The 23597-nt window shown below is 43.4% G+C and overlaps 1 protein-coding gene across 3 annotated transcripts; it reads right to left on the reverse strand.

Moving 5' to 3' along the window:
* Window positions 1-4376: 4376 nt before the first annotated feature.
* Window positions 4377-22006, reverse strand: EXOC3 (exocyst complex component 3). Of its 3 annotated transcripts, none has more exons than XM_080976713.1 (13): window positions 21922-22006; window positions 17784-17975; window positions 16942-17161; window positions 16079-16760; window positions 14943-15060; window positions 14495-14620; window positions 13764-13864; window positions 12079-12189; window positions 10255-10405; window positions 9515-9637; window positions 7844-8005; window positions 6882-7009; window positions 4377-4869 (listed from the first exon to the last, which is right to left on the reverse strand). In XM_080976713.1, exons 2-13 carry the CDS (start codon window positions 17925-17927, stop codon window positions 4698-4700), a joined length of 2238 nt encoding a protein of 745 aa, XP_080832839.1. In that variant the 5' UTR covers window positions 17928-17975; window positions 21922-22006; the 3' UTR covers window positions 4377-4697. The 3 variants fall into 3 exon arrangements, with proteins under 3 accessions (XP_080832839.1, XP_080832838.1, XP_080832840.1); XM_080976712.1 differs by having other exon boundaries at window positions 21831-21982; XM_080976714.1 differs by having other exon boundaries at window positions 17784-17940; window positions 21831-21973.
* Window positions 22007-23597: the final 1591 nt, after the last annotated feature.

The raw sequence follows: 23597 nt of genomic DNA on the forward strand, positions 1-23597 counted from the left end.
CAGGTTACAGACGCTTCAGGTTACAGACTCCTCTAACCCAGAAATATTACCTCGGGTTAAGAACTTTGCTTCAGGATGAGAACAGAAATCGTGCGGCGGCAGCAGGAGGCCCATTAGCTAAAGTGGTGCTTCAGGTTAACAGTTTCAGGTTAAGAACGGACCTCTGGAACGAATTAAGTACTTAACCCGAGGTACCACTGTACGTTGCTATAAACCACACACAGAGTGTGTTGCTCTTGTGCTCAGGTTCTGCTCGCTGGTTTCTCACAGGCATTTGGTTGGCCACTGTGGGAACAGGGTGCTGGACTAGATGAGCCACTGGCCTGATCCAGCAGGCTGTTCTTATTTAGCATTTTAGCATAACTGCGACTGGGCAGCAAGGAGATGCATCTGCACTCAGAGCAGCAGGGCAGGCAGCTGTGAAGCCTGTGCAGTTTATATCCTTCCCAATTCATAGCTATCTAAGCAGCCTTATGCCAAGTCTATCCAGCTCAGTATTGTAGACACCGGTCGGCAGGGGGCTAGCTGGAGTTTCAGGGATGTGGGTGGCGCTGTGGGTTAAACCACAGAGCCTAGGACTTGCCGATCAGAAGGTCGGCGGTTTGAATCCCCGCGACGGGGTGAGCTCCTGTTGTTCGGTCCCAGCTCCTGCCAGCCTAGCAGTTCGAAAGCATGTCCAAGTGCAAGTAGATACATAGGTACCACTCCGGCGGGAAAGTAAACAGTGTTTCCATGAGCTGCTCTGGTTCGCCAGAAGCGGCTTAGTCATGCTGGCCACATGACCTGGAAGCTGTACACTGGCTTCCTTGGCCAGTAAAGCGAGATGAGCGCCGCAACCCCAGAGTCGTCCGCGACTGGACCTAATGGTCAGGGGTCCCTTGACCTTTGCCTAGCTGGAGTTTCAGGCAGGGATACTTTTGATGCTGATTGCTTTGTGTTTCTTTCTTTCATTCACTGCCACTTGGAAGTACACAGACTTGTAACTCGTACATCTGTTTGGCTTGGGTATTTAACTTAACCTGCTACTACAATTTCCTTTCTTACATACATACATAATAACTGTATTTTGCTTTGTATCTGGTGACCAATTTCTATTGTATTATGTTATTCTTAATAAAAAATATATTATAAATGTAAACACTCACAAGTTTCAATGCTGTTGAGTTGGAAAATGAATGGGGTCTGAAAAGCCATTTTTAAAAATTTCTCTGTTTCTATAATTCAAGATTTCCAGGGCAGCTTATGGTAACTTACAAAATGGTTCACAACTAGTACAGGCCCATTGGAGGTCCGTAGTTTGAGCCTATGTGGATGCATGTCAGTTGCTGGAGCCCAAGGACATGGAGAGGGTACTTAGAGTTCCCTCAATCCCTGCCTATCGTGCCTTGTGAAAAAGGAGCAGGGTTGAGTGGGTGAGTCCAGGGAAGATTCTGGAGCAGATCATTAAGCAAACAGTCTGTGAGCACCTAGAAAGGAATGCTGTGATCACCAATAGTCAGCATGGATTTCTGAAAAATAAGTCATGTCAGACTAACCTGATCTCGTTTTTTGACAGAATTACAAGCCTGGTAGATGAAGGGAACGCAGTGGATGTAGCCTACCTTGATTTCAGCAAGGCATTTGACAAGGTGCCCCATGATATTCTTGTAAAGAAGCTGGTAAAATGCGGTCTTGACTATGCTACCACTCAGTGGATTTGTAACTGGCTGACTGACCGAACCCAAAGGGTGCTCATCAATGGTTCCTCTTCATCCTGGAGAAGAGTGTCTAGTGGGGTGCCACAGGGTTCTGTCTTGGGCCCGGTCTTATTCAACATCTTTATCAACGACTTGGATGATGGACTCAAGGGCATCCTGATCAAATTTGCAGATGACACCAACTGGGAGGGGTGGCTAACACCCCAGAGGACAGGATCACACTTCAAAACGACCTTGACAGATTAGAGAACTGGGCCAAAACAAACAAGATTAATTTTAACAGGGAGAAATGTAAAGTATTGCACTTGGGCAAAAAAAAATGAGAGGCACAAATACAAGATGGAAGACACCTGGCTTGAGAGCAGTACATGTGAAAAGGATCTAGGAGTCTTGGTTGACCACAAACTTGACACAGCAGCTAAAAAAGCCAATGCAATTCTGGGCCTCATCAATAGGAGTATAGCATCTAGATCAAGGGAAGTAATAGTGCCACTGTATTCTGCTCTGGTCAGACCTCACCTGGAGTACTGTGTCCAGTTCTGGGCACCACAGTTCAAGAAGGACACTGACAAACTGGAACGTGTCCAGAGGAGGGCAACCAAAATGGTCAAAGGCCTGGAAACGATGCCTTATGAGGAACGGCTAAGGGAGCTGGGCATGTTTAGCCTGGAGAAGAGGAGGTTAAGGGGTGATATGATAGCCATGTTCAAATATATAAAAGGATGTCACATAGAGGAGGGAGAAAGGTTGTTTTCTGCTGCTCCAGAGAAGCGGACACGGAGCAATGGATCCAAACTACAAGAAAGAAGATTCCACCTAAACATTAGGAAGAACTTCCTGACAGTAAGAGCTGTTTGACAGTGGAATTTGCTGCCAAGGAGTGTGGTGGAGTCTCCTTCTTTGGAGGTCTTTAAGCAGAGGCTTGAGAACCATATGTCAGGAGTGCTCTGATGGTGTTTCCTGCTTGGCAGGGGGTTGGACTCGATGGCCCTTGTGGTCTCTTCCAACTCTATGATTCTATGATTCTGATTCTATGAGTCCAGAGAGTTGTAATGCCCCATTAGGGAGGGTGTTATGCCAGCTTGCCGTGAAATTGGAAGTGGTGTGGTCCCTCTTTTTTTCCCCATTACAAAGTTTATGGAAAAAAGTAAAAACGATTACCAAATACAAAGGGTTGACTTCCAAGATAAATACATGTACAGATTATAAGTCTTGTATTCAGTCATCCACATGACATCAAAAACATGGGAACTCTTTTACAATACAGATTCAGCTCATATCGACTCTAAAAGAATTAAGATTATTTCTTCATAGTGGCTGCTGTGACTGGGGACAAAAGGGAGATTACTGCACTATTGTTAATAAACAAGGTAACTTGAGAGCATACAGAGTCAAATCCATCTTTCCTTGTTATCCCCCTTCCAATGGTGAATTAAGTGTTCCATAAGGGTATTCCCTGCCCCCGATTGGAAGCAACTATCTTGCTATCATAAGACCCACTCTTTATGGTTAACACAGTGTGGTCGCTCCTGAGAGTCCTACATTGCTGGGGGTTGGACTAGATGACCCTTGGGAACCCTTCCAATTCTACAGCGTTTTACACCAGTTTACATGTCTCAAGGAGTCACTGTATTACAGTGGTTCTGCTCTTACCTGCAGCATAATTACCAGAAACTACTGTGGACAGTTGATTGACTCTGGGGTTTGAGCTGTGGGGTCCCACAATGGTCCATTCTATCTCATATGCTATTTAAAATCTACAGTCATACCTCGGGTTGTGAACGTGATCCGTGCAGGAGGCACATTTGCAACCCGCAGCACCACGTCTGCGAATGCACGTGACGCGATTCGGCGCTTCTGCACATGCGCGACATCATTTTGTGTTTCTGCGCCCACGCGAGCGCTGAAACCCGGAATTAACCCGTTCCGGTACTTCTGGGCTCGGCGCAGTCCGTAACCCGAAAACGCACAACCCAAGGTATGACTGTATTTGAAATCAATGTGAGCCGTCACCTGGAAATTTGATAGTCAACAGTACGACACACAGCTCTGTCTCTGCATTCCTTTTCTTTGTACTAACTGCAGTTTCTGGACAGTCTTCAAAAGTCAGCCCTCACATGTGAACCAATATAATCTGGAGGTTACCAGAGCATAGGTAAATGAGGCTCCCTATTCAGGTTGTGTTGCAGGTGATGTTAGGTGGTGCAAGACGCTATGCCACTGATGGTTCTTGGGCCACTAGCAAAATTCCTGGATCAATGACAGTCTGATTTGGTGTCAGGCAGCTCCTATGTGTTTTGTTTGGGGGCACCAAGTATAGACCTTCCTGTTTACTCATGCTTATTAAACAAATTATGAAATCTTTATTTGAATCTTGGTGGTTTAGTATGACGTGTTTTTTTAATTTCATGCTTTAATTATTTATTTTATGCTGACAGTATTTTTCAGTGTAAGCCACCTAGAAAATTTTGTGTTGTGAAATGACATGCAATACTGAAAATAAGTAGAGAGCATGTATAAAGTTTGTGTTAAAGGTTCCTGAAGGGAGAGGGAAGCTCTGAACAGTCTCCATTCCCAATGCAAATGGCATCGCACATTTAGCAATCCTTTATACACATCTGCTTTCAAATCCAATAAGTCTGTTAAATCAGGGTGGGGGAACAATAACCAATGTACCTCAACAATTTCAAGTTTTCATTTTTTCATGAATAAAGCATAAATCCATCCCTAATACATTTTCTAAAACCTATTCAGTTAGTCATCAGAGTACACACAAAAAGTTCAAGACAGAGTTTGTCAAAACAACTGATGGCAAAGACATCAATTTAAAGCATTCTGGCCATCAGAATACAGCATACTCTTCAAGTGACTAAGCTAACATCAGACACAAAAACTAAAAGTCCAGCATGAAATTCCCATGTGTTTTCTAAGTGCAAAGCCAGATTAGGCTACAGTATATCAACACTACACCAAAGTGATCCATACCAAAATGTGTTGCAATTACTTAAGAAGCTTTGGCACAGTTAATGTTGGAACTGTAATTTCTTTAAAAATGGGCACATAGTTTGGATTTGGCATGGTTGGGCCTTTGTCCAGAGTTTCAATTATGGTCTGCTTCATCTCTCTACTGGCATCTCCTCGCATTGTCAGTAAAGCTGCAATATGATCATCCCTACCAATGAAAGAAGAACAGCATTAGTACAAAAGCCATTCACGGGAATGATATTGGCAACAGGGAATTCACAGAGTACACATTCTACACTAAACACCTGAGTACCAACTTATCTTCTAGACACTCTAAATTTTAGAGTGCTTGCAGGCCAATTTTTCCAGTTATCTTTGTTATGAGAATCCTTCCACAAACCATATACAAGACATATGTGGATCCACAAGCCATCACGACGACCACTGCCTACTCAGCATATCTGCTCAGGCACACTTGGTTCCTTGCTTTCCATCTTTATGTTGTAATTACATTTCTATATTAATCTGTTTTAAGGTGTTTCTGTGACTTATAATTTCCCTCCCACTGCCTTGTTAAGCAGGTGGCGCTGTGGTCTAAACCACTGAGCCTAGGGCTTGCCAATCTGAAGGTCAGCAGTTCAAATCCCCGCGACGGGGTGAGCTCCCGTTGCTTGGTCCTGCCAACCTAGCAGTTCAAAAACACGTCAAAGTGCAAGTAGATAAATAGGTACCGCTCCGGCAGTTCCCTTGCCCAGTAAAGAGAGATGAGTGCCACAACCCCAGAGGCATTCACAACTGGACTTAACTGTCAGGGGTCCTTTACCTTTTTACATTTTCACAGCTGGGTGGGACGGACGTACCAGAGGGACCATGTGCTTCTCCAGAGAAGCACAGCTGCATTATAGATGGGTTTTGCTTCAGTGCTTAGGAGCTGACTGTCACATTTATGTTTGGAAAGCAATTTTATTGTAATTTAAATTGCTTGCAGGTAAACATAGTGGGGCTATGCATTCTTTAGTAGGATGTGATGATTTGAGAAACTATTTTTGAATCATGCAGGAGTGAAGCTCCTAGTTTACTTATGTGTTCTGCTTATACGTAACTTTGCTTCTCAGGGAACTGCCAGAAGGCCCTCAGCACTGGACCTCAGTGTTCAGGCTGAACGATGGGGGTGGAGACATTCCTTCAGGTATACTGGGCTGAGGCTGTTTAGGGCTTCAAAGGTCAGCACCAACACTTCGAATTGTGCTCGGAAACGTACTGGGAGCCAATGTAGGTCTTTCAAGACCGGTGTTATGTGGTCTCAGCGGCCGCTCCCAGTCACCAGTCTAGCTGCTGCATTCTGGATTATCCTGATACTGCCCCCCCCCCGTGACATATAATTCTTATTATTCAAAAAGTGAACTCCTATTCACATGGAGGAAGCCTAAAAGGCAATTAACTTGGTCTAACTCATTCTCAACCCCCCCCCAAAAAATCAAATTGCCCCCCTGTGGGCCACGTGCTCTACGTTGGGAACCATGGCCTTAAAGTCACAAAGAACTATGGTTGCTCCACTAATCCAATCTCATATGGTTCTACAGGGTTTTAGGACTGAGGGCACATTCCTAAATGCACATTTGCCAAGAATCTGAATGCAGAGATGGAGGAGGGCTCTTGTGGAGGAGAACTGCCAGCAAGTGTGAGGATGCTCAACTTGATTCAAATAACTCTGCTAAGGAAGTTGCTTGCCCATAACCCCCAGCAAGGCTTGTTGCTTTTGGAGTTCAGTCTGGGAGATTAAGTGACAGGGGAGGGGCGTTTGCAGAAGAAAATCAGTAAGCAGAGGAAGGGTAAAATGTTGCCTGCCCATCACAACAACTACCCTGCAAATCCCTCCCCACATTAGATGCTGTGGGCTCTGCATTTTCTTCATAATGTGCAGTGTTGCCTCAAGACACCTATTTGCTAAAGCCTACTCCAGATAGCACTAAAAAGAACATATTCTTGTAATTGGGGACTCAGTTGTATGTGTTCAGATACTGACTTTGTATGCTTACCTTTCTTGCATATGTAACTTTAAATTGTGGAATCAAGGGATTGACATAAAACTACATTTCAACAGTTTTTGTCAAGCCTTCTTCTTATAATAATAATAATAATAATAATAATAATAATTTTTATTTATGACCTTGAATGGAAGAAAGCATTGTTACAAACTTTAGAAATTACTAGTATTACCTGATATCTGGGTGTTTGCTAACTAAAGTTGAGACTTCTAGGTAAAGTAGTGATGGATCTGTCAACTTAAATACTTCTGCAATAGCTTCAATGACGTCACAAAGTCCTTCTGTTTCCTCTCCAGATCCCTATTGAACAGTATAAAATGGATAATCATTTTCGGACATCTAATCTCAAATTACCTTTAATATGCAAGGCAGAACATGAGAACAAACTGGCAGAGCAGCAGCAACACCTTGTCATGTTTCTGTTTTTATTGTTTAAAAATGTAGGCCACATTCTAGCACCTGGTAACATGTTGCTCATTTACAGTGAGAGTAAGTGTGTCTAACTGTGCTGGACTGTGGCTACAGTGTTTATTCAACTTGACATTTTCATCAAAACCACTCTAAAAACATTTCAGCAATTCTGCACATACAGAATTATTGTATGACTAGTATATTTTACTTATGTCAATAATTTCTAAACAAATATGTTGTTTGAAGTAGATGAGCTATCATATTCTCACTATATACTTAGTCTTCAGTCAATTTTTGAGTCCTTTTTTGAGAGAGATAGAGGCTGATTCATTTCTCTATTTCCACTGAGTGGCTGGTTAACTGACGCTCTTCTGTTCTCCATTTGAGCTGTCTCTGAATTTCCTGGATGTGTGCTAAGAGACACCATTGAACTGGAGATAAGATATGATGGCCCAGAAAGGCAAGTGGGTGCGACTTGCCCCAAACAGGTCAAATAGGGAGGCCTGGCAGACTAAGTTTGGCTTGTGGGCCAGAAGTTCCTCACTCCTAATATAAGTGGAGATTATAAATATTTATTTATTTCAACAATTTATATACTGCTTAACATTGCAGTTTCAAAGCAGATGGATTAATGCACTAATTTTAGGATAGGTTGTGGGTATGCTAATTTATAATTATTTCTAAAAATTTCTTCTTTTGACATTGTGGTTTTCTTATACTTACAGCAGTAAGTTTCTTGAACAGAAATCTGAACTGTTCTGCTTCTCTGATCATTCTTTCAGCACCTTCTTTTCTTTCTTCTGCATTCTTGAAAGTAATGCGCTTTAACATAATAGCCTTGATGTACTCTACAACAACTCTACGATGGCACTCAATAGTCATTTTCTGAAAAAAACATTCAAATTATACAACTGGCAACCAGTACGTGTTATGTTAGTCTATAAGAGGAACAAGTATTTCATTTCTGCACTACACTCATTTGAGTAGTGAGAAATTAACACTGACTTATAGTATCACCTATTAGGGGATGGAGCTTGCTGTTAGCTTCATCTGGACTGACCCCAAAATCTGTGGCAGATAAATTGGTGAGCATGTTTATTTCCAGATGACAGCCATGCAGACTAGTAATGGGGAGAAACTGTTCCAGTGGGTACAGACTAGTCTGAGAGCAGGGATGAGAAATTTCTCTCAGCTTGAGGGCTGCATTCCCTCATGGGCAACTGCTCAGGAAGGCAGCATGCCAGGAGTGGGTGGGAGTAGAAGCAAAAGAGAAGAGGAAGAGATGAGTAAACTGATGTTAGTACGTAAGTAAGTAAGTAAGTAAATATCTTACAGCATGGTCAACTCAAGCAGGGCTTGCACTGGAGTCAAAAGCATCTCTCCCAAGCATGCCTGCAGCCAGCCTATCCAAGATAGATCTCTTATCTTTCTTCTCCCCATTCTTCTTCCCAGCACACCTTGCTAAAAAGCACTTTTCCTGTCACCTCAAGGGCTCTCAATGGCCCTGTATTGTTTCTTAAGGGTCCTAGCTTGGGCAGGTTATTTTTCATAGGCTAGCTCAGGAATTTCTCTGCAGCTTTTATTTTTCCCTTTGAATCCCAAATAATCAAAATCCTACCATTTATTAATTTCTAGGGTTTAGATGGGGGGGGGGGGTTTGGTCCTCCCAGATCTGTAACAAAACCCAGGCTTCTTCCAAAGCTGGTAACCATGGTTTGCCAGTTTTCTAAACTGGGGAACTACAGCTAATTATAATAATTTATAATAATTTATTATTTACACCCTGCCCATCTGGCTGGGTTTCCGCAGCCACTCTGGGCGGCTTCCAACAGAATATTAAAATACAATAACCTATTAAACATTAAAAGCTTCCCTAAACAGGGCTGCCTTCAGATGTCTTCTAAATGTCAGGGATAGGAGGCTGTGTATGTGGTCAAACGGATCATTAATATCTCACACAGACCAGACCAGTCAGCTACTTTGCAATAGTTCTCAGAAAGAGAAACTCATTGAAGAATGCAAATTTCAGGAGGAAAATTCATTGGAGTTTCAGAACTTTGAAACTGCCAAAAACGTTTGTTTGTTCTGTAAGGTATTTCAGTTTGTACAGGTAGTACTTGTTAAAGAGGAAAATAAATCTGAATAGCATGAGTGGAATGGATCATAGGAATTAACTTTGCACATCCCGCTCATTTACAGACAAGAGATCTTACATTACTACAGAAACAGGTTATTAAGGTATTTTTCATAGTATCTTGCTTTTTATTACTTTACTGTAACTGAATTCAAAGTCAAAATAATAATAAATGCTCAGGAATGGCAAAGCAGTATTTCATCCCATTAGGCTACACTATTTAAGTACCTATCTTAGATAAAACTTTGCAAATTCTGTACCTTCTTACAGGGCTTCTTTATTCTTGCAAAATCATTGAAATAATCCTCCACCGTTACACAAATTGTATCTACTGCATTGGATCCTGCCAGCCATTTCCTTGTCATCAGTTCACTGAGATGTGGCTGAAAGAGAAGTAGTGCAAACATAGGGAAAATTAGATCGAATCACTTTTGGACAACATCCTTCAACTTTAGATCTATCATTGTGCATCCCAGTGCTGTTCTAGAATGTGTTAACGTTTTACCTAGTAAAGGTAAAGGGACCTCTGACCATTAGGTCCAGTCGTGACCGACTCTGGGGTTGTGGCGCTCATCTCACTTTACTGGCCGAGGGAGCCGGCGTACAGCTTCCAGGTCATGTGGCCAGCATGACTAAGCCGCTTCTGGCGAACCAGAGCAGCACACGGAAACGCTGTTTACCTTCCCACTGGAACGGTGCCTATTTATCTACTTGCACTTTGATGTGCTTTCGAACTGCTAGGTGGGCAGGAGCTGGGACCGAGCAACGGTAGCTCACCCCGTCACGGGGATTCGAACCGCCGACCTTCTGATCGGCAAGTCTTAGGCTCTGTGGTTTAACCCACAGCGCCACCCGCGTCCCATTTTACCTATTAAGTAAGCTACAAAGATGGATCTCAGCAGCCATATCTGGGCATTTCTGTCTGTTTGCCACTCTAGATAGAGACAGATACTATTTCAACAATTTTAAAAAGAGGATGCCAAATGTAATAAAACTTAACCTCTAAATCCATGAAGACTTCATCAAGCAGGCTTGCACATCCTTCCTTGGCAACATCATCCAGAACTGCATCAATGCATGCATGACTGCTTGTCATAAGCTCTTCCATCACAGGAGTTAAGTATTTCTTTTTCAAACTGATGATAGATTCCCTTTGACAAACAAGACAAGATCCTTCAACATCCCAATAGGGTGCATACAAGAGCCAGTTTAACCAATCAGTTAAGGTAATATGTTGCGATGTCACAAGAGGCTACAACAAAGCTCTGATAACTTAAGCACAATTGCTTGAGAATTAAATGGTTCTTCTTGCCCGATATTACCAGTTGAGAAAAATGAGTATGCAAACGCACCTTGAGTGACATACACATTTGGAGAACCAATAACTGGCTTAGGCCAGTGGTTTCCAAAATGTGTTACATGGAACCTCAAGATTCCTTGGACACTGACTGACGGCTCCTTACCAAGAAAACAAGTAACAGTGGGCAGATGTCTTTGCCTACCATCAGCAATCCTTCCCCTGCAATTTGAAGGTATATGAAGTCCATTCTAGAGCAGTGGTTCTCAGACCTTTTGCTGTGACTGAACCCTTCACTTTGAACAAAACTTCACTGGAACTCATGCAATAAAATATTTTAAAATGGGGGAAGGAGTTGATTATTAGGAGAGCGAAGAAGGGACAGCCAGCCAGAGCAGCAACTTTTAAAAGAAAACTTTGAAAAAATGTTCTTGTCAAACCTCCATTCTCTCATTTTGCTTGTCATCTTTAAGGCTTTCACTCTTATCAGAGTGTTTTCTTATCTCTTCTCAGATCTAAAGGAGCAGCACACTTAACCCTTGCTGCTCCTGTGGAATCTTTTTATTGGATTGGAAATTTGGCCTAGTTGTAGACCTCATCCGATAAGATCATCCATGCCAAGTTTCAAATTATTAGTTCAACAACTGCCATTTTTATAAGCTACATCCCCCCCCCCGGGTTATAATGGTGGGATGTTGTTTTTGCTACTTGCCCTAACTATGGAGCACCCCCATAAAAGTATAGAGCACATTCTTCTTATATAGCACAGGCCCAACTTCATTCCAGCTTTACAGTTTGCATGGCAGATGTAAAAGATAAAGGTAAGGTCCAGTCACGGATGACTCTGGGATTGCGGCGCTCATCTCTGGCTGAGGGAGCCAGCGTACAACTTCCGGGTCATGTGGCCAGCATGACTAAGCCGCTTCTGGCGAACCAGAGCAGCGCATGGAAACGCCGTTTACCTTCCCGCCAGAGCGGTACCTATTTATCTACTTGCACTTTGACGTGCTTTTGAACTGCTAGGTGGGCAGGAGCAGGGACCAAGCAACGGGAGCTCACCCCATTGCGGGGATTTGAACCGCCAACCTTCCGATCAGCAAGCCCTAGGCTCAGTGGTTTAACCCACAGCGCCACCACTGTAGGTAACAGTGAATCAGATGCAGGCTCAACCATCTAGTCATAACCTGCCACCATGCTTCAGACAGGCTATCCACTTTTTGTTTAGTGTATAAAGGGCCAAATAAGTTTATTCATTTATACTTTAATCTTTCTGCATAGAGGAAACAAAACTAAAACTGCAAAGATTTGAATAAAGAGTTGCAAACTTCAGGGACCCGGGAAGAGTTTTATTTTTATCATGTAGACCAGCTAATAGTTGGGTCTTTCCTATTCAAGATCTACCTCACTGAAACACGCACACTGCGTTTTCAAGAGCTGTCCTCAACTAGAAATAGTATGTCTCTTTTTTAAAGCAGCAAAACTGCATTTGCCACACAAATCATAGCACAACCTCAGCACAGAACTTACTTAAAGGTCTGGCAATTGTTGATGATCGCAACCATGTACTGAACATAGCACAGATGGTACTGACGATTTCTTAGATGCTCTTCTTTATATAAATTTGCTTCCTCTTTGTACCTGTGTAATGGAGAAATGGGGCAAAACCCAAAAATGGAAAAAGAGAAACAATTAATTTCTTGGCCTGCAGAAGGGAAGAGGAAGTACCGCCACTTCTCTTTTACAATGAACCACCAAGTATTTTGTTTATTTCAATATTTGTATACAGCCTTTCAAGGGGAAAAATTGCCCAAGGCAGTTCACATAAAACAAAACATACAGCAACCATTTAACAAATATATAAAACAATTACAGTGGTGCCCCGCAAGACGAATGCCTCGCAAGACAGAAAACCCGCTAGATGAAAGGGTTTTCCGTTTTTGAGTTGCTTTGCAGGACGAATTTCCCTATGGGCTTGCTTCGCAAGACGAAAATGTCTTGCGAGTCTTGAGATTTTTTTCCGCTTTCCCCCCCTTTATCTAAGCCGCTAAGCCTTTAATAGCCTTTTAGCAGCTAATCCGCTAAGCCGATAAGCCTTTAATAGCCGCTAAACCGCTAATAGCGCTAATCCGCTAATAGGGTTGCTTCGCAAGACGAAAAAACCGCTAGACGAAGACACTCGCGGAACGGATTAATTTCGTCTTGCGAGGCACCACTGTACACCAATATGGCAGCTGATAAAAATAAGAGAGCCAAGCACACACCATCCTAATTAAATTGGACTGAAATAAAAATGCCTTAAGGTCTATTTTAAAAACAGGTTTAAAAACTGTTAGAGCCACATATATATATACCTAGTGTGGAATTCCACAGAACTGGACCCACTACAAAAAGGCCCCTATCTCTAGTGCCTGCTAATTTGGAATGAAGTAAAAAAAAAAACGTAACCTGATAGATCTTGAAGTCAGGCAGGGTAGCAGAGCTTCTGAAGCTGATCTTTTAGGTCTGGACAGGCCAATATGGGTGCATGCAGTCCATCAAATAATCTGGTCTTAAACCATTTGGGCCTTTAGTGTCATCATCAGCACTTTAAAATTTGGTTTAGAGACATAAAGGGCTAGTTTGCACATCACACCAAGTCTAATCATTGCTTAGCAAGACTTCATTAGTGCTCCTGGAAAGCAGCTCACATCTGCTTTGCTCTTTCCTGGTTCTCTTTGCTTCTGTTCTGCACTGAAGTAAGTCAAGGTTTGGCTCAGTGTGTTGTCTGAACCTTGGTTGCAGCTTGTGCTTAATGGGGAAGTTTACCTGCTTGATGCCCTGGTTCAGACATCATGCTAAACCAAAGCTTAGCCAGGCTCAGCATGTTGTAGCAGCAAAAAGGACAAGGGAGCAGCAAAGCAGTTGTGAGTTCCTCTCTGGGAAACTCTTAGCATGAGCTGCGAGCTGCTCAATGATTGTGTGCTGCTAAATAATTCGTATCTGGAAGCACCCTGTGACCAAAGCACATAAGAATGGTACAAAGCTTTCATTTTTGGTCACAAGGGGGAGCAGGAAGCTAAACACTACTTTCCTCATGTCTTAATTTTAAGGAACAGCGTAGCTGAGGGGAGCAACAGGCAGGGGGTTCTAGTTGCTAGGTAGTATATGTGCAGAGAAAACATCCCTCCTAAGTAATAGAGAAACAGTGACTGAAAGCTAACATTTAATTTTACCTGCTGAGGAATGAACTCATTTGTTGAAGGCACAAATAGAGTACCTTTATTTTCAAATCTTCACTTATCTGTGTAGCTACTTGAAGATTCTGTTCAAACATCTAAAAACACAAACCAATAAGGCAATATTGCAGTTAATAAGAATGCAGCAGCCTGCTAGTAACCCTGCTCCTTTTGCAGACTGAAGCCATGAGGCAAATTCTATGAACTTATGCCCATAGAACAACACATTTTGCCCCAAGCCCCAGTCATGGCACTGTACAACGAGCACATCTATTAACTTATTCTGCCCATAGTCATGGGCATTTTGAAGATGCCACATAGATGTCAGCTATAGCCCTACACTTTTGTTGCTACACTAGAGTTTATGTGGTGGCAGAGCAGATCCAAAATGTACAAGTCCAATGTGACCAAATGTAGTGGTGCGCCCTGGGAAGGGAGTCCATGCCTTTAAATAATGAAGTGCCAAATTATAGGTTTTAATAATATTTCAACCGCACTTGTTTAATGTTTACCCAGAAGTAACTTCCACTGTGTTCAATGGGGCTTACTCATTGTAAAGTGTGCATAGGATTGCAGCTTTAAGTGGCCAAGTGAAATAAATTCAATCTACAAAACCAACACAAAGCAGAATAGCATGCACTCATCAATCATTTTATTCATTTCCCCATTTTCAGAGTTTTGCCCCTTCCTCCTGCCCCAATCAGTATACTGAAGCCAATTGCTTATACCTGGAACACAATAGCAGGGAGTGTAGTCTGATAGTATCCATCTTGATCTGCTTCTGGCTCATTTTCTTTTAGCCAGTCTTTTTTATCTGTCTCCAGTGCTTTTCGTAGCCAGCCAATGATGTTGGACTATAGGAAGATTAAAATGCAAAAAAAAAGAAAGGCAAATATATTGAATCTGGATACTAAATTAAAATGGCCCATGCACTTCACTAATGCCCATGAAGCAGAACTCAGTTTTGCCTGCTGCCACTCAACCCATATTAGGAAAGTTTCTAGTGGAATGAAAATTGTTTGCCAAGGACACAAACTGAAAGTTGTACAACTGATTTGCAAATATGCATGTTAAAATCTGAATTGTGCAGGGTTGGAGTGAGAGAACAGCCAAGTAAGAATAACGAATATTCCAACCCCATATGAAGGAGTGAGCAAAATTACTGTTATTGCTTACTGTAAGAGTTGACATATATGTGCTAAGAAGCTCATCCACCACTTCCTGGGAAAGCAATGGCTGCAGCGTATTCACATCCACCTCTGGTGCAAGTTCTGGATTTCCCATCATCTCTATGCTGAATTGGAGAGAACAGACAGAATCCATGTGCAACTGCAATAAATTATTATTATCCCCCCCCCCCCAGTTAGATGCCTAACATAGAAATCTTCATGTCACTGCAAAGTTTTTATTTTGGCAAGATTCTGGCAACTCTCTTTCCTCATGGGCAGGGGTCTGCAACCTTTAAGACAAAAAGAGCCACTTGGACACGTTTCCGAAGGAAAAAAAACTGGGAGCCGCAAAACCATTGTGACATTTAAAACAAATATATCTCCGGAGCCGTGATCTGACAGCGGGCGGGAAGGTGACATCGGGACGGTGCGTGACTAACGCATGCACCGCCCCCCTGTGACGCCACAGCCAGTACAGCGCCCGCCACAGTGGGGAGTGTCGGGGCGCACAATGCGCCTCCTCCCCTCGCTAGTATCCGCCCCGGAGCCGCGGCAAAGGTGTAAAAGAGCCACATGCGGCTCCGGAGCCGCGGGTTGCAGACCCCTGCTCATGGGTAATAATCAAGGAGTAGAATCTATAGAACATGTCCTTCTGTTTTATAAATTTTATGCTGGAATTGGGCAGCACATGGTTGGCCCTTCACTGACCTAACTACTGGAAAAGCCAGTTCAATTTTATATTAAATATCAGATAGAAGATAAAACCCGAAATTTCTGTCAGTGTCGGTGAGAAGAAGAGAGCTCATCATCTGAAACTGGAAGGACCATCTTCAGGAACTAACTAAGGATTACTGTAGCTCAACATAATCGTTTTCATGTTTCACTTTTGAATCTGTTTTGCTCAGTTATTCTGGTGTGCTTTTGATCTGCTCATTGTAATTAATTAATTGATTGATTAGTATTGGGCTATATGGACCAGAGTTCCACCCTGCTATAAAAAGGCTTAATGTATAATAATAGCTTGTGGCTCAGCAGTACATAAAAATATAATCCACCTTTCCACCTCTGTATGCATCTATCTAAAACCATGTGTTCTTTCATTTATGTTTACTTGCTACTACACCCAAAAGACAGTACCCTTACCTTTTGTAGGTATTTAAAACCCATGTCAAAAGGCTAACAATTTCATTTGCTTCCAGATCTTCAGAAGCCAGGTCCTGCATGCGTAAAGACAGTGCCTGATGGTACATGCTTAGTAATCTTTTGAAAATTTCATAGTGTGGGGGGAAACATTGATCCAAAAGGTTCTTAGCCACCAGCAGATCATCAAGGACATATTTGCGAATTATTTCCAGATGACGGACAAGCCACATTTTGTCAGATTCTCGGGTGTCTGCTTGAGTGCCTTCAATCCTGGTGGTGACTGTTCGATCCAATACATTGAACATTTTCTCCTTCCATTTTTTAGGTCTGCCAGGGGGGATAAATCCAGTTTGCTTTTTCCTGTCTAGCATGCGCCTGTCTATTTTCTCTTCCCTCTCAATTATTCTGACAACTGAAACCAGCAAGGTGGGATCTCGGCGGACAGTGACTAGAGACCTCTGAATGACCATCCAGAGTTGCTTGGCCAGCTCTTCAGAAAGTTTTTGCATATCTCCAAAATAATTGTCAATGAGGTTCATATCACGGGTGTTCTTGCTGTCCATACGATATTGTTCATACATCAGATCATCTCGAGAGCACTCCAAGTCCATTAGCTTTCGATGGGCTTGCAGTAATTCCCCCTGATCAATCAAGTCTTGTGTCTCCTGTACTATCTCTGGCACTGAAAAGCAAAATCAGAAAGAAATGTAATCACATTATGTCACACAAGCCTGGTTTCAGAACCATAGCTGCATGAAAAATGGTAGCTTCAAGCAGATTTTAATGGTACCTCTGAAAACGCCACTATAGCATTACATTTCTATTCTACCCACAGAGTGAGGCCACTCATTGTAGACTCATACCTGAGAAGATATTTTTGAGGTTCTCTACAGCAGCTGCTAGTTGGCTGTGCTGAACTACAGCATCTTTAACATCCTTGAGGCTTTCTATGGTGTTTATACTTTGCCGCCAGTCTTTATTGACATCAATCAAAGAACGTTGAATATCTTTTACATCGTTCAGTGCATTGTGCAGTTGGCTTAAGCCAGTTCGGACGCCATCTAGCTGTGACTGGATTGCCGCCTGAAAAGGAAAACTTAAATTACTACATTAGTTAAGAACTTATCTGTTGTGGGATGAAGGAAACACAGATAGTAACATACAAGGGAGCCAATTTTAATGAACTAATTTTAAAATAATTAGAAGTAGAGAAGGAAGTGGGAGAATGCCAAATTCCATAGTGGTAGTTTTGGTTTGTTTGCTATTCCAAAAACAAAAAAGGACCTGTGAAATCTTAAAGAATAATATATTTGGAAGATAAGGTTTCATGAGCTAGAGCCCAAATGCATCTGATGAAGTGGGCTCTGGTTGATGAAACATTAGGCCTCAATACACTTCTTTAGCTGCAATCCTATATTGTACCCAATAACCTGGGCGTAAGCTCTGTGGAACTCAGTGAGACTCACTTCTGAGTAGACATTATAGGATTGTGTGGTTAAGTCATTAAGATGCCACAGGAGTGTTGCTTTCCTCCAATGGTAAATCAGATGTTCCTCACTTCAGAAATTAAGATCAACACAGTGAAGGGGAAAAGAGGAGACACTATATTTCTAGCACTATAGTTCTACACATAAAGACTTTGCAAAGCTAACCTAGACTATTACATCCTCAGCTGTAATACAGGGTTAGGACTGAGGTTTCATACCTTCAGTCTAGCTTCCACTGAAGCCTTCTTCCGTGCTTCCCTCCGGCGATATTGTTCCACTTTATCCAGTTGATCTGGCCGCTGCAGCATCCCAGCGACTCTCTGAACAGCTGTTGCAACTGCCTCTCGGCCAGTCTCCTCCATTGTGGAGCAAAGTCTTAAAAGGAAGATGTGTTTCTATATCAAGGGACACTGAAGAAACAGGGCAATTAAATATTTAGAGACTTTACAAATCTTTTATAAAAAGCAATGGACCCAACCCAGTTGCCAGTGACAAAGACAAGTTAAGCAAATAAGAACACATGAACCTTGACAGCTGCATAGTAAATGCTTGCAACACAACAGTGAAAGAGACAGGCAGTTTAATTGCTCCATTTTATATCTACTCATTGATTATTCATCTTCACAGGCTCATACTGACAGATTTTTTTTTTCTGATACCAGATAAGCCATGTGAGGCTGAGTATCCATTCACTGTGGGTTTTCTGATTGATAACTTTGGAACTCCCCAACATGGCTGTCAGATTCTGCTGGACTACAATTCCCAGCATTCCCTGCTACAAGTACACACTGCTCAGCATCCTGGGAAGTGCAGTTCAGCCAGGACTGGGGTGTGTGTGTCTCTACACTCACACAATAGCAAATAGCCACTGCCAGAGACAGACCCTGCATAGGGCAGCAGGACTCTCAGCACAGCATGCATGTAAGCTCGTGAGGAGCAGAGGGGAGAAGCCCAATTCAGGGGGCAAGGAGGATTGATGACCACAAAACAACTTGGAAGGACATAAAAATGGAGGTCTTTTCAGTGTATCTGAAGAAGTGTGCATGCACACGAAAGCTTATACCAAGAACTAACTTAGTTGGTCTTTAAGGTGCTACAGGAAGGAATTTTTTTATAAAAATGGAGGGAAAGTCAAAAGAGAGTAAGAAAGCAAACTAATGCTTAACATACTGAAATTTACAAGCTTAAGCACATTTGACTGCATAAAATCAGGCTGTAATGATTTCAAATGCCTCAAAAGTGGCAGTACCTGCATTCCTGTTGTTCTGATATAATAATATATTTAACGGTAATATACTTCTTTCTATCATACAAAATAATTTTACTGTATGGGATTTCAGCAGTTTGATGTCTCGTTATTATAATACTAAAAATGGGGGAAATAAGCAATATTAAAATGCTTCAAAATGTTCGTGTGGTATGAAAAAAGAAAGACAACACAGCACATCTACAGTTAGGGCAAGGAGGAATAAGCCTAGCTTCTTCCCAGTTTTGCAACTGAAATGAAAGGTGTGCATGCCAGCAAATAAACACCCAACAAAGCCACCAGCTGCCCACCCATGCTTCAGATGGGCTATACACCTTTTTTCTTTCACATGAAGCCTATCATACATTTTATAAACAATATAAAAATGTTAACATATGCAACATTTCACTCCTAGAAGTTGAACTGGTGAAGCCATGGGAGGTAGAGAAGGTAATTAGTACTTGTCTGCATAGCCAAGTTCTCCCTACACCATGTGTTGCTCATTCCTCCCCCTTGCTCTATGAAACGTCCTTAAGCCTGCATGGCTTGTTCAGACTTGCAGGACTGGTTTTTTTCAGAGCTCAGGTCTACTACATTCAATCCAGAATGGCCCCACTACCCTCAAACCGTTGTGCCTGTTTTCACCAAAGATACACTACCTTCGTTGCATCTTGGGTTTTTCCTGCAGGAGAGGAGACAGAACTCCAGAACATACTATGCAGACAACAGGGAAATAAAGCAGACAGCAGAAATTAGCTGCAGCCTGCTTCCCACATGAAGAGTTTCATATATGGATTTACTACTTCTGTGTAGAAATTGGATAGCATCATGTAGTGTGTAGACCATTTTGTTGTGTGCATGCATACAGCACCACAGGCAGCAAAGTAAAACCTATTTTTCTCCTATGGGTGTTACACACAGCTTCCTTAAAAAAAAAAGTGGTAAGTCATTAGTAACTATGCATGTCCTATATACGATAGTATGGTTGCAGGTGGAGCTGTGGTCTAAACCACTGAGTCACTTTGTTTTGCCGATCAGAAGGTCGGTGGTTCAAATCTGCGCAAAGGGATGAGCTCCCATTGCTCTGTCCCAGCTCCTGCCAACCTAGCAGTTTGAATAATAATAATAATTTATACCCCACCCATCTGGCTGGGGCCCGGCCACTCTGGGCGGGTTCCAACAAAATATTGAATACAATACAATACAATACAATAGTCCATCAAACATTAAAAGCTTCCCTAAACAGGGCTGCCTTCAGATGTCTTCTAAAAGTCTGGAAGTTGTTTTTGACATCTGGTGGGAGGGCGTTCCACAGGGCGGATGCCACTACTGAGAAGGCCCTCTGCCTGGTTCCCTGTAACTTGGCTTCTCGCAGCGAGGGAACCGCCAGAAGGCCCTCAGCGCTGGACCTCAGTATCTGGACAGAAAGCACACCAGTGCAAGTAGATAAATAGGTACTGCTGCAGCGGGAAAGTAAACAGCATTTCCGTATGCTTTGGTTTCTCTTGGTGTTCATTGTGCCAGAAACGGTTTAGTCACGCTGGCCACATGACCTGGAAAGCTGTCTGTGGACAAACACCAGCTCCCTCGGCCTAAAACAAGATGAGTGCCACACGCCATAGTTGCCTTTGGCTGGGCTTTAACCGTCCAGGAGTCCTTTACCTTTTTTTCAACTTTTAGGTAAAGGTAAAGGGACCCCTGACCATTAGGTCCAGTCATGGCCGACTCTGGGGTTGCGGCGCTCATCTCGCTTTATTGGCCGAGGGAGCCAGCGTACAACTTCCAGGTCATGTGGCCAGCATGACTAACCGCTTCTGGCGAACCAGTGCAGTGCACGGAAACGCTGTTTACCTTCCCGCCAGAGTGGTACCTATTTATCTACTTGCACTTTGATGTGCTTTCGAACTGCTAGGTTGGCAGGAGCAGGGACCGAGCAACGGGAGCTCACCCCATCGCAGGGATTCAAACCGCCGACCTTATGATCGGCAACTCCTAGGCTCTGTGGTTTAACCCACAGCGCCACCCGCGTCCCTTTACCTACATATAATAAAGCCCTACATTGCAAAATATTGGTATTTATTTTATTTAAAATTATATACTGCTTGATTGTAGAAAAATCTTCAAAGTGGTTTAAAAAAAAGAGAAAAATAAAATCACTTTAAAAATTCACAACCATTATTGAGAAATCATACCAAAAAGTGAAAACCACAATAACACTCATACAAACTTTATAAACATCTGAGTAAGGCTTGGTCTAAAAAAGAGTGTCTTCCAGCAGGCGCTGGAAATAATGCACTCAAGACACCTGCCTAATATCAATAAGCAGGGAGTTCCAAAGTGTCAGTGCTGCTCGCTTCCCTACAATATCTAGCAGCTAAGAGACAAAACACATACACACCACCAAGGGGGCAACCGCCCCGCTTTGACGAACCTGGAATAGAATTGCCTAAAAATTATTCACCTGCATGCATGTAAGGTGTTTTTCCACCCAGACTGTTACAACCCTAGATATATGAGGATATAACAGTGGAAGAGCCGTTTCATACCTTGCATTACTTGTATCAGCTTGTTTTGTTTATGCTTTCTTCTACAGAACAAAACCACACAATTGTATGGAGTATCACTGAACAGTGCAGTTTCAAGTTATCAATCCATCTTTTATCTTGATTCCATATTTTTTCACCAAGAAAGTATATGGGCATAATTTACATTGGTACCATTATTTCAAATGCATTTTCTTTCTTCTCCCACTTAGTTTTAATTTACCTATGTGTTTGAGGGGGTTAGTCTGTTTGTTTGGTTTGAAGTATGATTATTTAAAATGCATTTTCTCCCCCCTCCACCCACTTGGTTGCAACAGTATATACTGTATGAGGGAAGGGTTGGTTTGGCTGGTTCGCCAGGCGCTTGGGCTTGGCGTGGGCAAGACAGAGGGCAGAGGGACTAACGAATTCTAATGGTAATAATAGCAGCCGCCCGTTCCCCGCAAAGCGCCAGAACTCGGAACTAGCCCACCTACCAGTTACCCCCGGGAGGAGCTGCGCCTTCCTCTCCCTCAGGACCGGAGGCGGGCGAGCCCGTCCCTCTTCCTCTCCCCCTCAGCCGCTCACCTGGGCAGCTGCGGCTGCTTCTATCTTCCCGGAAGCTTCTGACAGACAGGCTTGAAGTGCGCCTGCGCCACATTGCACCAACACTATATAAGCCCCGCCCCCGACAGGACTCAGGCGCGCAGCACGCATGCGCGGTGTCGGCCGGCTCGCGGGTCCCTGCGAACTGCGCGTGCGCGAAAGGTTAACCGCGACCGTTGCTAAAGGCTTCTTTTTTCAGCCGTTGGCCCCGCCTTCCTTCTTTCAGGTGTCAGTTAAAAAAAGAGAAAGGCGCCCAAAATAAGAATACATCTGCTCCGTCCTGATTCCTTTGGGGCAGTAAGCAGCAAGTGCTGCCACCTGCGAGGCTTCGAGCCGAGTTTCGCTTCAAGGAAAGGAGTCATGGTTATGGTGTGGCTCGTTGGTCCCAGTAAAACACCCTGACTCTGTAGAAAGAAATGAAATAAAACCAATAAATCCGCGTCGCCCTTATATGTCGCTTGGCAGGTCGTGGCACCAGGCAGCGCCGAGCTTCGCGTTCGCCCAGCCTCACTGCCAACCAGTGGCGTAGCGTGGGGGGTGCAGGGGGGGCGGCCGCACCGGGCGCAACATCTGGGGGTTAGGGTTAGGGGGCGCAAATTACAGTGGTGCCTCGCAAGACGAAATTAATCCGTTCCGCGAGTGTCTTCGTCTAGCGGTTTTTTCGTCTTGCGAAGCAACCCTATTAGCAGCTTAACGGATTAGCGCTATTAGCGGTTTAGCGGCTATTAAAGGCTTATCGGCTTAGCTGCTAAAAGGCTATTAAAGGCTTAGCGGCTTAGATAAAGGGGGGGGGAAGCAAAAAAAAAATCTCAAGACTCGCAAGACATTTTCGTCTTGCGAAGCAAGCCCATAGGGAAATTCGTCCTGCGAAGCAACTCAAAAACGGAAAACCCTTTCATCTAGCGGGTTTTCCGTCTTGCGAGGCATTCGTCTTGCGGGGCACCACTGTACTTGCCTTGCCCCGGGTGCTGACAACCCACGCTACGCCACTGTTGCCAACGGGCCCTTGAAGGCCTCTCTGCTTCGTGGTCTAGAACATGGCAGCAGCGCCGTGTTCCCAGCGCGCAGCCTGGAGGCGAGGCAGTCCGCCTGGAGTTAAACAGATTTAAGGCCCAGCGCAGCCGTGACGGGCGAAGGCTGCGAAGGAAGCCCAGCTCTCCTCGGGGCTTCGGAGCTTCAGGCCGAAAAAAAGAAAAGAAAACCGCCCTCAGAGAAGGATCAGTCATGTTCTAGGAATGGGCGCAAGTGCCAGGTCGCAAGTGGAAGCAGAGAAGAGCAGAACAGGGAACGGGTGAAGAGCCCTCCTCATCCTGACGCGCTGATTTATGATACTGGAAAATATTTGCTTTAAAACATACATGGAAGAGCGGTGTGTTGTGTTTCCTATTAGGTTATGTATTTTTGTGGTTCTGTGGAAGGCCACCCTATGATGCTCGCGTGATGGGCAGTATATATAAATGTAAATAAATAAATGAGTATTGATAATGGAGGCGTGTGATGAGTTAGTTATTTAATTGTACATTTATTGCTCCATCCAGCGAGATGAGATAACACAGGAACAAGGACTGTGATGAGCGTTGTAAAGGCGACCGATACCAAGAATAGTTTTTGGTCTGTTGTTGTCAGGTATATTTTAAAAAGCAGTGTCTCCCTCATTT

Source organism: Podarcis pityusensis (genome assembly GCF_964106645.2).
Source record: "Podarcis pityusensis genome assembly, chromosome: 13".
Taxonomy (NCBI): Eukaryota; Metazoa; Chordata; class Lepidosauria; order Squamata; family Lacertidae; genus Podarcis; species Podarcis pityusensis.

Bases quoted from the DNA above. Each gene is read 5' to 3' on its own strand.
- EXOC3 (XM_080976713.1), bottom strand. From the start codon at position 17,927: ATGGAGGAGACTGGCCGAGAGGCAGTTGCAACAGCTGTTCAGAGAGTC. The intron at 13,865-14,494 runs GTATAAGCAATT...TTGTGTTTTTAG, and splicing joins TCCCTGCTATTGTGTTCCAG to ATGTTTGAACAGAATCTTCA. The intron at 9,638-10,254 runs GTTAAGTTTTAT...CTTCTCTTTCAG, and splicing joins AAGTCTTCATGGATTTAGAG to CCACATCTCAGTGAACTGAT.